Below are 16264 nucleotides of genomic sequence, written 5' to 3'. Positions count from 1 at the left end.
GACTCAGGAACAGTTTCTTCCCCTCTGTTATCAGGCTTCTGAACGGTCCTTCCATAAGCTAGGGTACTGTCCGATTCACGTCTACCCCATTGCTGACATTGGACTTTGTCTGTGGAACTGGTGCGCTACAATGCTGAGAACTATATTCTGCACTCTGTATCTTCCCCTTTGCTCTACCATTGCCCTTCCTATTGTACATGATTGTATTCATGTATAGTATTGTATAATTTGATTGTATTGCATTCAAAACAAACCTTGCACTGTACCTTGGTACATGTGACAATAATAAATCATATTAGTGTTAAATCATGTAAAAGTTATCAAAAAAAGGTCAAGGTCGTGAGAAGGATCAATGTGGATCAGAGCAGATCATAAAAGATAAGAAGTTCTGAACAGACTTTTTGAACAGACTGCGGTAGGAAATAAATTACACGTAGCAAAGAGCAAGTGGTACATGTAGAAACAAGGACCTGTACATGCTGGTTCACAAAAAAATAGACAGAAAATGCTGAACTAACTAATTGGCTCAGGCAGCATATCTGGATTGTCACCTTGTCGTGGTGGAGAAGCTTGAGTGGTCCTGAGATTCTGAGAGTGATGACGTCTGGAGCCATGCTCCTGGTAGGGCCACCCATGGCGGTAAGGTCGAGGGGGAGGTCTCTGACAAAGAGCAATCCAACCAAGCCCTCAACGGTGGGACAGGCGGAGGATGATGGTTGACATGATGGCCTGTGGACTTCAGGAGCCGCGGTCTCTGGCAGCAAGCGGCCATTCCAGACACTCCAAGCCGCTGAAGAGTGTTCTTCCGACGCCGGAGCTCCATCATCCGGCGAGAGGGCCTGATACATCGGGCCGCCGTTGCGGCGACTGCAGAGGCCTCAATAGGCCCGACCACGGGGTGAACAAGGGGAAGAGGACTGGACTTTGTGCCTTCCCTCACAGCGGGAACCATTGTGGGGGAATATTTTTATGTTTTATGTTCAATTCTTTTTTAATGTGGTGTGCTGCAAATGGCAACTCAAATTTCACTACACCAGAAATGGTGTACGTGACAATAAATGTCCTTTGTCCTTGTCTGACCTTAGTGGAGCGTCACAACGGTTGGGAAGGCAGATGAAGGCTGCAGCAGAAAAGGGTCTCCGGTCGTCTTGGACTCCATGCCACTGGATCCTGACCCAGATCTGTCAAGGACCGTGGGGTGACTGTCGTGCACCAGTCTCCCCACGTTAAACAAAGTCACGCACGGGCGTCCTCCATGAGAGGACAGTCATACTCGTTTGTAGTGACCGCCGATGATGATGATGATAATATCTGGAGAACACCATGCTTTTAAATGACCTTATGACTTTTCGGGTTGGAGCCCTTCTTCAGTCTGATCATTCTGAAGAAGGGTCAAGACCTGAAACATCACCTATCCACGTTCTCCAGAGATGCTGCCTCACTCACTGAGTTACTCCAGCACATTGAGTCTTTTCTTGGGAGTATCATGTGCAGTTCTGATCCCCAGAATGTTGGAAGGTTGTGATTAAGCTGGAGAGGGTGCAGAAAAGATTCACAAGGATGTTGTCTGGACTGGACAGAGAAGGGAATGGGAACAAAGAGCAGGAGACAAAGGAAGATTACTAAAGTAGATTGAGTTGTAGAGAAAGTATATGTGTGCTGGCTATCATAGTTGGGTCATTGAGTGTAAGAGGCAGGAGGTCATGATGCAGCTTTATAGCTCCTTGACTGGGCCTCATTTGGAGGATTGCATGCAGTCCTGGTCAGCCCATTACAGGAAGGGTGTTGACCCTTCTTCACACTGAAGGTGGTACAACTTGCTGAATGAAATCATGAGTTTTCATATTCCACAAAAAGTGGGTCATTAAATGCGCGGCAGATCATTGGGAAATTACCTGTAAATATAGACGTGGAGGTCAGCAACACATGAGTTGATGCCAATAACTAATGCAGAAAGAATATTGTTGCCCTGCACCTTGATGACAGTCATTGTAGTTGCCGTGTGTGTGTCTCTGTGTGTGTCTCTATGTGTGTATCTATGTATGTGTGTGTGTGTGTGTATCTCTTTCTCTCTCTGTGTGTGTGTGTGTCTCTGTATGTGTGTGTGTCACTCTCTCTCTGTCTCTGTCTCTGTCTCTGTGTGTGTGTGTGTGTCTCTCCGTGTGTGTCTCCGCGTGTGTGTGTGTGTCTCTCTCTCTCTGTCTCTCTCTGTCTCTCTGTCTATGTGTGTGTGTCTCTGTGTGTGTGTCTCTGTGTGTGTGTGTGTCTCTCTGTGTGTGTCTCTCTGTGTGTGTCTCTGTGTGTGTGTCTCTCTGTGTGTGTCTCTGTGTGTGTGTCTCTCTGTGTGTGTGTCTCTCTGTGTGTCTCTCTGTGTGTGTGTGTAAGTCTCCACCACATGGTAGACGTTAGCCAGGAGGAGCACGGATCAGGGAATGTGCCTTCAGCTCCGCCATTAGCAACCGTTGTAAACACCAGTCTGATAGTTAGTGCGGTGCCAGATTATAGAGCAACTGCTTTGAATACTTGGCAGGAATTAGACCTCCCTGAAGTAAAATGTAGCCGATCAACTTACTGTGGTTATTAAAGCTTTGAGTTTATTTAGAATAATTGCAAAGTTATACATCATGTCCTGAAGCAGAAGATGTCAATGCATCACTGGTGATATTATTGTTCTTCTGCATGTATAATGTATATTGATTTTTGTTTCGAACTGCAGTCTTTTCCAAAAAATGAAACAGAACTTGTGATTGCCTGAAATGTGGCCGGACTTGCCGAAGCCACACAGTGCCAGCCTGTCAGTCCAGTCCAGTTGTAGCTGTGGCCATATTCCTCCTGATTTATTTTACTCACAGAAACCTGCCTGAAGGTGTGATTGCTACTCCACTTCATTGGTGCTGATATTTTTAATTCCAGATCCTATGAGCTGACCAGGAAGGATCGTCTGTATAAAAACATTCAGCGCATGCAACAGACTCACGGCTTCAAGCACTTCAACATTATACCTCAGGCCTTTCTCCTCCCGGCTGAGTATCAGGAATTATGGAGTAAGGACACTTGGTACTTTCACACTTTAATCTAAATTAGACTAGACTGCTGGGAAAGGTGTTTATTGTTCGTTCATTCCCCACAGGGCAGACAGAGAATGGGATTTCTATCACACCCATTGGACTTCAGTAAATGTCTGCACAAGCTGTTTCCTCACAGCACCAGGAACCCGGGATCGATCCTGACCTCGGCTGCTGTCTGCATGATCTCCCTGTCTCTGCATTGGTTTCCCCGGGTGCTCCGTTTCCTCCCACATCCCAAAGACGTGCGGGTTTGTAGGTTACTTGGTTTTGGTTAATTGCCCCTGGTGTGTAGGGAGTGGATCCGAAAGTGCTTATAGCATGGAAGTAGTGTGAATGGGTGATCAGCATGAACTCAGTGGGCCGAAGGGCCAGGTTTTATGCTGTATCTTTCAATCAATCAAGTCAAGAGTGTTTTATTCTCATTTATCCCAGACAGAACAATACCATTTTTACTTTAGCAGCACGACACGATAGGTAAACATCGTACACTGTGAACAATATAATAAACCAGAAAAAGAATCTTAGTGTGCGGTTAAAGTGGCCCTGGAGTAACACTTAAACACGACTTGTCATAAACACGTAAACAAAAGCAGCACTTACTGGAAATGCTCAGCAGGTCAGATGGTATATGTGGAGAGAGAATTGGAGTCAATATTTCATGTGTTGATCTTCAATCAGAACTGGTAAAAGTTAAAGCCTGTTTTAAGTTTATTTTTTTAGTTTAGTTTAGAGATACAGCACGGAAACAGGCCCTTCGGCCCATCGGGTCCGCGCCGACCAGCGATCCCCGCACATTAACACTATCCTACACCCACTAGGGACAATTTTTACATTTATCAAGCCAATTAACCAACAAACCTTTACGTCTTTGGTGTGTGGGAGGAAACCGAAGATCTCGGAGAAAACACACGCAGTTCACGGGGAGAACATACAAACTCCGTACAGACAGCACCCGTAGTCGGGATGGAACTCGGGTCTCCGGCGCTGCATTGGCTGTAAGGCAGCAACTCTACCGTTGCGCCACCTTGAAGAGAAGGGATGGGTGTGGTCGGGATGACATGCGGTGGCAATGCTCTGGCCCTCGGCTCATCCCTCTGGGTGAGGTCCTGGATGTCTCCACACCCTCAGGGCCCACCCTATCATCTAAACCAAACAGCATCCAGCAGGAACGGATACCTATGTATTCTAGTGCGTTGGGGTGGTGCTGGGAACGGGAATGTGATGGGGCTCTGGATGTATTCTGGTTCCGTGGTGTGCGTCACCCTGACCCCCCCCCCCCCCGCTGCTCCAGGTTGGCTCACCAACATCTGGCCCTTCTCCAGCTGATTTGTCCATTTTCTCCAGAGAGGCTGGCTGGCCCACCGAGTAAGTCCAGCATTTTGTGTTGCTCGTTGGTATAAACCAACATCTGCAGTTGCTTTTATGATATATTATCATTGTTGTTTATGTCAGAAATTGCCTAACGTGTTTCAATGTTATTTTCAAGATGCACACACGAAGGATAAGGGACCGTGGATTGTTAAACCAGTGGCTTCTTCCCGGGGCCGTGGGGTCTACCTCGTCAGCCATGTAGGTGCTGTGGAGGGGGGGGACACCCCCTCTCTGTCTCCCCCACCCCTCTCTCTGTCTCCCCCCTCTGTCTCCCCTCCGCCTCTGTCTCCCCCCCTCTGTCTCCCCCACCCCCCCTCTCTGCCTCCCCCACCCCCCTCTCTGTCTCCCCCACCCCCCCCCCCTCTCTCCCCCACCCCCCTCTCTGTCTCCCCACCCCCTCTGTCTCCCCCACCCCCTCTCTGTCTCCCCCACCCCCCTCTCTGTCTCCCCCACCCCCTCTCTGTCTCCCCCACCCCTCTCTCTGTTTCCCCCACCCCCCTCTCTGCCCCCCCTCTCTGTCTCCCCCTCTCTGTCTCCCCCTCTCTGTCTCCCCCTCTCTGTCTCCCCCTCTCTGTCTCCCCCTCTCTGTCTCCCCCTCACTGCCACCCCCTCTCTCACCCCCTCTCTGCCTCCCCCTCTCTGTCTCCCCCTCTCTGTCTCCCTCTCTCTGTCTCCCCCTCTCTGTCTCCCCCCCTCTCTGTCTCCCCCCTCTGTCTCCCCCCCTCGCCCCCCCCTCTGTCTCCCCCCCTCTCTGTCTCCCCCCTCTCTGTCTCCCCCCCCCCTCTCAGTCTCCCCCCCCTCTCAGTCCTCCCCCCCTCTCAGTCTCCCCCCCTCTCAGTCTCCCCCCCTCTCAGTCTCCCCCCCTCTCAGTCTCCCCCCCTCTCGTCTCCCCCCCTCTCTGTCTCCCCCCCTCTCTGTCTCCCCCCCCTCTCTGTCTCCCCCCCCTCTCTGTCTCCCCCCCTCTCTGTCTCCCCCCCTCTCTGTCTCCCCCCCTCTCTGTCTCCCCCCCCTCTCTGTCTCCCCCCTCTAACCATATAACCATATAACCATATAACAATTACAGCACGGAAACAGGCCATCTCGACCCTTCTAGTCCGTGCCGAACACGTATTCTCCCCTAGTCCCATATACCTGCGCTCAGACCATAACCCTCCATTCCTTTCCCGTCCATATAACTATCCAATTTATTTTTAAATGATAAAAACGAACCTGCCTCCACCACCTTCACTGGAAGCTCATTCCACACAGCCACCACTCTCTGAGTAAAGAAGTTCCCCCTCATGTTACCCCTAAACTTCTGTCCCTTAATTCTCTAGTCATGTCCCCTTGTTTGAATCTTCCCTACTCTCAGTGGAAAAGCTTATCCACGTCAACTCTGTCTATCCCTCTCATCATTTTAAAGACCTCTATCAAGTCCCCCCTTAACCTTCTGCGCTCCAAAGAATAAAGCCCTAACTTGTTCAACCTTTCTCTGTAACTTAGTTGCTGAAACCCAGGCAACATTCTAGTAAATCTCCTCTGTACTCTCTCTATTTTGTTGACATCCTTCCTATAATTAGGCGGCCAAAATTGTACCCCATACTCCAGAATTGGCCTCACCAATGCCTTGTACAATTTTAACATTACATCCCAACTTCTATACTCAATGCTCTGATTTATAAAGGCCAGCACACCAAAAGCTTTCTTTACCACCCTATCTACATGAGATTCCACTTTCAGGGAACTGTGCACAGTTATTCCCAGATCCCTCTGTTCACCTGCATTCTTCAATTCCCTACCATTTACCATGTACGTCCTATTTTGATTTGTCCTGCCAAGATGTAGCACCTCACACTTATCAGCATTAAACTCCATCTGCCATCTTTCAGTCCACTCTTCCAACTGGCATAAATCTCTCTGTAGACTTTGAAAATCTACTTCATTATCCACAACCCCACCTATCTTAGTATCATCTGCATACTTACTAATCCAATTTACCACACCATCATCCAGATCATTGATGTACATGACAAACAACAGTGGACCCAACACAGATCCCTGTGGCACCCCACTAGTCACTGGCCTCCAACCTGACAAACAACCATCCACCATTACTCTCTGGCATCTCCCATTCAGCCACTGTTGAATCCATCTTGCTACTCCACCATTAATACCCAACCATTGAACCTTCTTAACCAACCTTCCATGAGGAACCTTGTCAAAGGCCTTACTGAAGTCCATATATACAACATCCACTGCTTTACCCTCATCAATTTCCCGAGTAACCTCTTCAAAAAATTCAAGAAGATTAGTCAAACATGACCTTCCAGGCACAAATCCATGTTGACTGTTCCTAATCAGACCCTGTTTATCCAGATGCTTATATATATTATCTCTAAGTATCCTTTCCATTAATTTGCCCACCACTGACGTCAAACTAACAGGTCTATAATTGCTAGGTTTACTCTTAGACCCCTTTTTAAACAATGGAACAACATGCGCAGTACGCCAATCCTCCGGCACTATTCCCGTTTCTAATGACATTTGAAATATTTCTGTCATAGCCCCTGCTATTTCTACACTAACTTCCCTCAATGTCCTAGGGAATATCCTGTCCGGACCTGGAGACTTATCCACTTTTATATTTCTCAAAAGTGTCAGTACTTCCTCTTCTTTGAATCTCATAGTTTCCATAGCTACTCTACTTGTTTCCCTTACCTCACATAATTCAATATCCTTCTCCTTGGTGAATACCGAAGAAAATAAATTGTTCAATATCTCCCCCATCTCTTTTGGCTCTGCAGATAGCTGTCCACTCTGACTCTCTAATGGACCAATTTTATCCCTCGTTATCCTTTTGCTATTAATATAGCTGTAGAAACCCTTTGGGTTTACTTTCACCTTACTTGCCAAAGCAACCTCATATCTTCTTTTAGCTTTTCTAATTTCTTTCTTAAGATTCTTTTTACATTCTTTATACTCCTCAAGCACCTCATTTACTCCATGCTGCCTATAATTATTGTAGATCTCCCTCTTTTTCCGAACCAAGTGTCCAATTTCCCTTGAAAACCATGGCTCTTTCCGATTTTTACTATTTCCTTTCAACCGAACAGGGACATAAAGATTCTGTACTCTTAAAATTTCACCTTTAAATGTACTCCATTTCTCTTCCACATCTTTCCCATAAAACAAAAAGTCCCAATTTACTCCTTTTAAATCCTTTCGCATCTCCTCAAAGTTAGCCTTTCTCCAATCAAAAATCTCAACCCTAGGTCCAGTTCTGACCCTCTCCATAATTATATTGAAACTAATGGTATTGTGATCACTGGTCCCGAACTGTTCCCCAACGCATACCTCTGCCACCTGACCCGTCTCATTTCCTAACAGGAGGTCCAGCACCGCCCCTTCTCTAGTAGGTACTTCTATGTATTGCTGCAAAAAACTATCCTGCACACATTTTACAAACTCCAACCCATCCAGCCCATTTACAGAATGTGTTTCCCAGTCTATGTGTGGAAAATTGAAATCTCCCACAATCACTACCTTGTGCTTACTACTAATATCTGCAATCTCCTTACATATTTGCTCTTCCAATTCTCGCTCCCCATTTGGCGGTCTATAATACACCCCTATAAGTGTTGCTACCCCTTTCCCATTTCTCAGTTCCACCCAAATAGCCTCCCTAGACGAGCCCTCTAATCTATCCTGCCAAAGCACTGCTGTAATATCTTCCCTGATAAGCAATGCAACACCTCCACCTCTTGCCCCTCCAATTCTATCACACCTGAAGCAACGAAATCCTGGAATATTTAGTTTCCAATCACAGCCCTCCTGCAACCATGTTTCACTGATCGCCACAACATCATACTTCCAGGTGTCAATCCAGGCTCTAAGTTCATCCACCTTTCTTACAATGCTCCTAGCATTAAAATATACACATTTAAGAAACCCACCCTCTCTTATTCTCTGTTTATTGTCTTTTTCTTCTCTCTCCCCTACATTTTGGGTCAGAGTGCTACCATTCTCTGCCTCCTGCCTCACACACTGACTGCTAGCTTTCCCAATTTGAGTCCCTCCCCCCAACCATACTAGTTTAAAGTCTCCCCAGTAGCCTTTGCAAATCTCCCCGCCAGGATATTGGTCCCCCTCGAGTTCAAGTGCAACCCGTCCTTTCTGTACAGGTCGCACCTTCCCCAAAAGAGGTCCCAATGATCCAGAAACTTGAATCCATACCCACTGCACCAGTCCCTCATCCACTCATTTATCCTCCACCTCGCTCCATTCCTACTCTCACTGTCGCGTGGCACAGGCAGTAATCCTGAGATTGTTACCTTTGCAGTCCTTCTCCTTAACTCTCTACCTAACTCCCTAAATTCTTCTTTCAGGACCTCTTCTCTTTTTTTACCTATGTCGTTGGTACCTATATGTACCACAACTTCAGGCTCCTCTCCCTCCCATTTCAGGATTTCTTGGACCCGTTCAGACACATCCCTGACCCTGGCACCAGGGAGGCAAACTACCATCCGGGTCTCTTGTCTGCGTCCACCGAATCGCCTATCCGACCCCCTGACTATAGAGTCCCCTATTACAATTGCCCTCCTCTTCTTTTTCTTACCCTTCTGAGCAACAGGACCGGTCTTTATGCCAGAGGCCCGGCCGCTGTCGCTGCCCCCAGGTAGGCTGTCTCCCCCACCCTTACTCAAACATGAGTACTTATTTTCAAGGTGTACAGCCACCGGGGTGCTCACCAGTCCCTGCCTCTGCCCGTTGCCCTTCCTAACTGTTACCCAGTTTTCTGTCTCCCGTGGTCTTGGAGTGACCACCTCCCTGTAACTCCTATCTATGACCTCCTCGCTCTCCCTGAGCAGACAGAGGTCATCGAGTTGCTGTTCCAGGTTCCTAACACGGTCCCTTAGGAGCCCCATCTCGACGCACCTGGCGCAGATGTGGGCGTCTGGAGGGCACTCAGACTCCATGACCTCCCACATCTGACATCCAGAACAGTAAACTGCCCTGGCCCTCATTCTCCCCCTTATCCGAATACAATAAAGCCTTACCCGGGATACAAGCCAATCAGCTGCTTCCTCTAGTCCTGTAACGGCTGCTTCCTCTAGTCCGTTCGACCAATCAGAGGCTTCCACCAGCCCCCTTAATTTGAAGTGTGATCTGCGAATGGAACGTTGCAGATTTTGGTTCCTCCCTCTGTAACGGCTCCTGGGCCTCTGTTGAGACAAGCCCCGCGATGGGTTTTTTTTTCTCACCACACGAAGGTCGCTCCTCCCTCTGTAACGGCTCCTGGGCCTTTGTTGAGACAAGCCCCACGATGGGTTTTTTTTTCTCACCACACGAAGGTCGCTCCTCCCTCTGTAACGGCTCCTGGGCCTCTGTTGAGACAAGCCCCGCGATGGGTTTTTTTTCTCACCACACGAAGGTCGCTCCTCCCTCTGTAACGGCTCCTGGGCCTCTGTTGAGACAAGCCCCGCGATGGGTTTTTTTTCTCACCACACGAAGGTCGCTCCTCCCTCTGTAACGGCTCCTGGGCCTCTCTGTCTCCCCCCCCCCTCTCTCTGTCTCCCCCCCCCCCTCTGTCTCCCCCTCTCTGTCTCCCCCCTCTCTGTCTCCCCCCTCTCTGTCTCCCCCCTCTCTGTCTCCCCCTCTCTGTCTCCCCCTCTCTGTCTCCCCCTCTCTGTCTCCCCCTCTCTGTCTCCCCCTCTCTGTCTCCCCCTCTCTACCTCCCCCTCTCTGTCCCCCCCTCTCTGTCTCCCCCTCTCTGTCTCCCCCTCTCTGCCTCCCCCTCTCTGTCTCCCCCTCTCTGTCTCCCCCTCTCTGCCTCCCCCTCTCTGTCTCCCCCTCTCTGTCTCCCCCCCCCCTCTGTCTCCCCCCCTCTCTCTGTCTCCCCCCCTCTCTGTCTCCCCCCTCTCTGTCTCCCCCCCCTCTCTGTCTCCCCCCCCTCTCTGTCTCCCCCCCCCTCTCTGTCTCCCCCCCCTCTCTGTCTCCCCCCCTCTCTGTCTCCCCCCCCTCTCTGTCTCCCCCCACTCTCTGTATCCCCCCCCCTCTCTGTCTCCCCCCCCTCTCTGTCTCCCCCCCCTCTCTGTCTCCCCCCCTCTCTGTCTCCCCCCCTCTCTGTCTCCCCCCCTCTCTGTCTCCCCCCCCTCTCTGTCTCCCCCCCCTCTCTGTCTCCCCCCCCTCTCTGTCTCCCCCCCTCTCTGTCTCCCCCCCCCTCTCTGTCTCCCCCCCCTCTCTGTCTCCCCCCCCTCTCTGTCTCCCCCCCCCTCACTGTCTCCCCCCCCCTCTGTCTCCCCCTCCCCTCTGTCTCCCCCCCCTCACCATCTCCCCCCCCTCTCTCCGTCTCCCCCCCATCTCTCCGTCTCCCCCCCTCTCTCCGTCTCCCCCCCTCTCTCCGTCTCCCCCCCCTCTGTCCGTCTCCCCCCCTCTCTCTGTCTCCCCCCCCATCTCTCTGTCTCTTCCCCCCTCTCTCTGTCTCCCCCCCCTCTCTCTGTCTCGCATAGGCGACTTGGGTGTAAGGGTGTATTGCCGTGCTGTGTGACTCTGCCAGTTCAAATACCTTTTAAATGTTTTTATAGCACTTGCCTCAACTATAGCTTGTTCCATCTACATGTTACCCGTTGTGTGAAGGCAGACAAAAGTGCTGGAGAAACTCAGCGGGTGCAGCAGCATCTATGGAGCGAAGGAAACGTCACCTATTCCTTCGCTCCATGGATGCTGCCGCACCCGCTGAGTTTCTCCAGCACCTTTGTCTGCCTTCGATTTTCCAGCATCTGCAGTTCCTTCTTAAACCCCATGTGTGACAAGGTTGCCCCTCAGGTTCCCCTTAAACCGTTCCCCTCTCAACTTGCTCTCCGTCGCTGGTTCTTGGTTCCTGTCCTCTCTGTACGCCCAGTGGTTGTGTCAGTGCTTAACCCAGAGCTGTGATGAGCCAGTTGCAGTTGTGGTCGTGTTGTCAGATGTAGCAGCATGCCTGTGAGCATGTGTTTGTTGTATTTGCTCAGCCCTTGTTGCTGATTTGTGTTTGTTGATGTTTCAGCCCAGCCAGATTACAGTGGACGAGAGCATCCTGGTCTCCCGTTACATCCACTCGCCACTGCTGATTGACGGTGAGTTTACTCTCCAACATAATACAGGTCCACCACCGATATGCTGGCACAGTGGTGCAGTGGTAGAGTTGCTGCCTCACAGCGTCAGAGACCCGGGTTCCATCCTGACTACCGGTGCTGTCTGTACTTAGTTTGTACGTTCTCCCCGTGACCTGCGTGGGTTTTCTCCAGGTGCTCCGATTTCCTCCTACACTCCAAGACGTGCAGATTTGTAGGTTAATTGGCTTGGTATAAATGTAAAATTGTCCGTGGTGTGTAGGATAGTGTTAGTGTGCGGGATGGCTGGTCGGTGCGGGCCGAAGAGCCTGTTTCCACACTGTATCTCTAAAACTAAACTAAACTAAACGGTGCTTTGCCAGATTATCCATTTTGCCGAATTAACAGAGATCTCATAATAATGATACCGCAACAAAGGAGCTGTCCCACTTGGGCGACCTAATTGACGAGTTTAGAAGAGTTTAGGAGAGTTTGAAAAAATGTCATGTTGAAGACCTCCTTCGACTGTGTTGAAGACTAGCTTCGATAAGCTACGACTAACTTCGGGATAATTGGACACCGAATGGTGGAGAGTGAAGACGACCTCATTCGATCTCCTTCAACCTCCCTTCGACTATGATGAAGACTATCTACGACTACCTTTGCCTTTGACTACCTTCGACCACCCTCGATTACCTATGACTAACATGCCTACCTACTATGACTAAACCTACGAGTAAAAAAAGTATTGATTTTTTCCATGGCGACCATTTTTTACTCGCGGGCATTTTTCAACATGTTGAAAAATACGCCGCCACCTAGCTGAGGCCTCGAGTACACGGGGACTATTCTCGAGCATGAAGGAGAGTTACAAAGACCTCCTACGACCTCGTGTCGACCATGCTGCAAGTATGAGTCGAGGGCAAACTCGCCAGAACTCGCGGATTAGGTCGCCCAAGTGGGACAGCCCCTTTACTCTGACCCACTAATGATACCCCTTCCATGCCTCTAAAACACCATGGACTGCTAGAAACTTAAGTTAACCAAATATCAAATGTGCTTAGGAAGGAACTGCTGGTTTAAACAGAAGGTAGACACAAAGTGCTGGAGTAACTCAGCGGGACAGGCAGCATCTCTGGAGAGAAGGAATGGGTGACTTTTCGGGTCGAGACCCTTCTTCAGGCTGAAAGTCACGGGAAAGGGAAACGATGGATATAGATGATGATGTGGAGAGACAAAGAACAATGAATGAAAGATATGTAAAAAAGTAACAAAGATAAAGGAAACATGCCATGGTTAGCTGTTGGTTGGGTGAAAACGAGAAGCTGGTGCGACATGGGTGGGGGAGGGATAGAGAGAGAGGGAATGCCGGGGTTACTTGAAGTGAGAGAAGGTTGAAGCTAGGTGATGCCTTTTGGGACGTCTAACAAGGGCAGGACCTACACAGTGAATGGCAGGCCTCTGGGTAGTGTTGTAGAGCAGAGGGATCTAGGAGTACAGGTGCATGGTTCCTTGAAGGTCGAGTCGCAGGTAGATAAGGTGGTGAGTATAGAGGTTGGGAGGTCATGTTGCAGTTGCATAAGACGTTGTGTTCAGTTCTGGGCACCATGTTATAGGAAATATATTGTCAAGCTTGAAAGGGTTCAGAGAAGATTTACGAGAATGTTACCAGTACTAGAGGGTGTGAGCTATAGGGAGAGGTTGAGTAGGCTGGGTCTCTATTCCATGGAGTGCAGGAGGATGAGGGCGGATCTTAGAGGTATACAAAGTCATGAGGGGACTAGATCGGGTAGACGCACAGAGTCTTTTACCCAGAGTAGGTGAATCAAGGACCAGAGGACAAATGTTCAAGGTGAAGGGGAAAAGATTAGATAGGAATCTGAGGGATAACTTCTTCACACAAAGAGTGGTGGGTGTATGGAACGAGCTGCCGGAGGAGGTAGTTGAGACTGGGACTATCCCAACGTTTAAGAAACAGTTAGACAGGTACATGGATAGGACAGGTTTGGAGGGATATGGACCAAGCGCAGGCATGTGGGACTAGTGTAGCTGGGACATGTTGGCCGGTGTGGGCGAGATGGGTTGAAGTTTCCACACTGTATCACTCTGTGACTGTAAATCAATATTTCTGGTTTATGAGGGTTTTTTGATTGGCGGATGGTTGGACAAAGTCTGGAGTCTTGCCGGATTATCCTTTTTATCCAGAGATGAAAAGACAGGAAAATGAGACAAGGATGGGAGAGATGTGAATTGTGCAGTCTGGTATTTTACTCTTGGCACTACCTGTTGTACGTGAGTGTGGCTTCAATGTACACGTGTCTGGTTTGACTGGGTAGCACACAAACAAAACTTGTCACTGTATCTCGGTACAGGTGACAGTGATATACCAGTACACAAAGTCAGGTGTCAATACTCTCACGATGAACTGCAGCTCCACACAAGGCCCCGGAAATGGGTTGGAATCTTCTACTTCTCTCCCCCTACCAACCCTCACGGTCCCTCAGATCCACATCAGCCGGTCTCCTCTCCATCCACAAATCCAACCTCCGCAGTTTTGGGGACAGAGCCTTCTCCAGGGCAGCTCCCAGGCTCTGGAACTCCCTCCCCCAACTGATCCGCAATTCCGTGTCCCTCACCATCTTCCAGTCCCGCCTCAAGACCCATCTCTTCACCTCTGCCTATCCTTAGCCCCACGTCCCCCTCCCTTTTAATCTGTGCTTGAATTGCCTCATATTGTGTTTTGAATTGAATTCTGTCTTTAATTTGTGTACTAGTCATGTCTCTACTACTTATTTCATTCCGCTTACATGTTTTTCCTCTACTTGCTAAATTTTTGTAAGGTGTCCTTGTGACTCTTGAAAGGCGCCCATAAATAAAATTTATTATTATTATTATTACTTCAGATGCTGAGACAAGTTGCCACTGCGTGCATTTAGATGTTCCGTGTGTTAACAAGAACTGTGTGACAATAGACAATAGGTGCAGGAGTAGGGCATTCGGCCCTTCCAGCCAGCTGATCATCCCAAATCAGTACCTCGTTCCTGCCTTCTCCCCATATTCCTTGACCCCGCTATCTTCTAGAGCCCTATCTAGCTCTCTCTTGAAAGTATCCAGAGAACCGGCCTCCACCACCCTCTGAGGCAGAGAATTCCACAGACTCACAATTCTCTGTGAGAAAAAGTGTTCCCTCTTCTCCGTTCTAAGTGGCTTACCCCTTATTCTTAGGCAGTAGCCCCTGGTTCTGGACTCCCCCAACATCGGAAACATGTTTCCTGCCTCTAGCGTGTCTAAACCCTTAATAATCTTACACGTTTCAATAAGATAACCTCTCATCCTTCTAAACTCCAGAGTATACAAGCCCAGCCGCTCCATTCTCTCAGCATATGATAGTCCCGCCACCCCGGGAATTAATCTTATAAACCTACACTGCACTCCCGCAATAGCAAGAATGTCCATCCTCAAATTAGGAGACCAAAACTGCACTCAATTCTCCAGGTGTGGTCTCACTAGGGCCCTATGCAACTGCAGAAGGAATTATTTGCTCTTATACTCAACTCCTCTTGTTATAAAGGCCAACATGCCATTGGCTTTCTTCACTGCCTGCTGTACCTGCATGTGGCCACGTGTCAGCTCATGGTTTATTTTTGTACCTGCAGACTTCAAGTTTGATGTGCGGTTATATGTCCTGGTCACCTCCTATGACCCTCTGATGGTGTATCTCTACGAAGAAGGACTGACAAGGTAGAGATCTTCTACTGCATGCATGGATGGTGGATCACATTAGCAACAGCATTTCACATCAGGCCCTTTCTCATGGCAAAAGTAGAGTCACCGAGGACAGAGAGGCCTCGTCTCTCATTCCCTGCCCGTCCCCAGCTCGTCCGCTGAAGACCCCATTAACAAGTTGCTGCAGCACTTGGCAGCAGAGAAACCAGAGCATTGTACTCCCAGCACTGCCCCAGTGCACTGCCAGTCTAAGGCGCTGTCTAACCAACTACGCTGCCTTGACAGTGCAGGGCCCTGTATCCAACCTATCCCACTGCCCTGACAGTGCAGGGCCCTGTATCCACACTGTATCCACACTGTATCCAACCTATCCCACTGTCCTGAGTGCAGGGCCCTGTATCCACACTGTATCCACACTGCCACACTGTCCTGAGTGCAGGCCACTGTTGAATCTGTCCCAGTGTGCTGGGACACTGGGCTGAGTGAATACTGACCTAGCGCTGCAGTTCCCACTGGGGACACCATGATTGTGGTAAGTTTGAGTGTGGGTTGGATCTTTGCAGCAACAAAGCGTCGTGAAGTGAAATAAGACGGTTGCTGGAAATGTGGAATGCAAAGGCTGATGTTTATAGTTTAAGAAGGAACTGCAGATGCTGGAAAATCGAAGGTAGACAAAAGTGCTGGAGAAACTCAGCGGGTGCGGCAGCATCTATGGAGAGAAGGAAATAGGCAACGTTTCGGGCCGAAACCCTTCTTCAGACTGATGTAGAGTGGGGGGGGCAGGAAGAAGAAAGGAAGAGGAGGAGCCAGAGGGCTGAGGGAGAGGTGAGAAGGGGAGGAGACAATAAGGGCTACCAGAAATTGGAGAAGTCAATGTTCATGCCGCTGGGGTATAGACTGCCCAAGCGAAATATGAGGTGCTGCTCCTCCAATTTCCGGTGGTGTTGAAGTTTATAGCTTGTTCAACACAAGGTGGCAGCAGCGTTCAAGCACAGAGCCAGGAGCTCACCAGCAGGCAGGATAACAGGA

At 49.5% G+C, this 16264-nt stretch overlaps 1 protein-coding gene across 4 annotated transcripts in view; it reads left to right on the top strand.

The window, feature by feature from the left end:
* Positions 1 to 16264, top strand: part of ttll5 (tubulin tyrosine ligase like 5) — a 163618-nt gene that overhangs the window by 9827 nt on the left and 137527 nt on the right. For all 4 annotated transcript variants that reach the window (XM_033027477.1, XM_033027476.1, XM_033027473.1 and 1 more), the window contains exons 6-9: positions 2914 to 3044; positions 4555 to 4637; positions 11464 to 11533; positions 15166 to 15250. In XM_033027477.1, coding sequence (XP_032883368.1) covers positions 2914 to 3044; positions 4555 to 4637; positions 11464 to 11533; positions 15166 to 15250 — 369 coding nt within the window. The remainder of the gene's footprint in view (positions 1 to 2913; positions 3045 to 4554; positions 4638 to 11463; positions 11534 to 15165; positions 15251 to 16264) is intronic.

The sequence above is a fragment of the Amblyraja radiata genome, chromosome 9 (assembly GCF_010909765.2).
Source record: "Amblyraja radiata isolate CabotCenter1 chromosome 9, sAmbRad1.1.pri, whole genome shotgun sequence".
Classification (NCBI taxonomy): domain Eukaryota; kingdom Metazoa; phylum Chordata; class Chondrichthyes; order Rajiformes; family Rajidae; genus Amblyraja; species Amblyraja radiata.
This window is presented reverse-complemented; position numbering and strand designations above follow the sequence as displayed.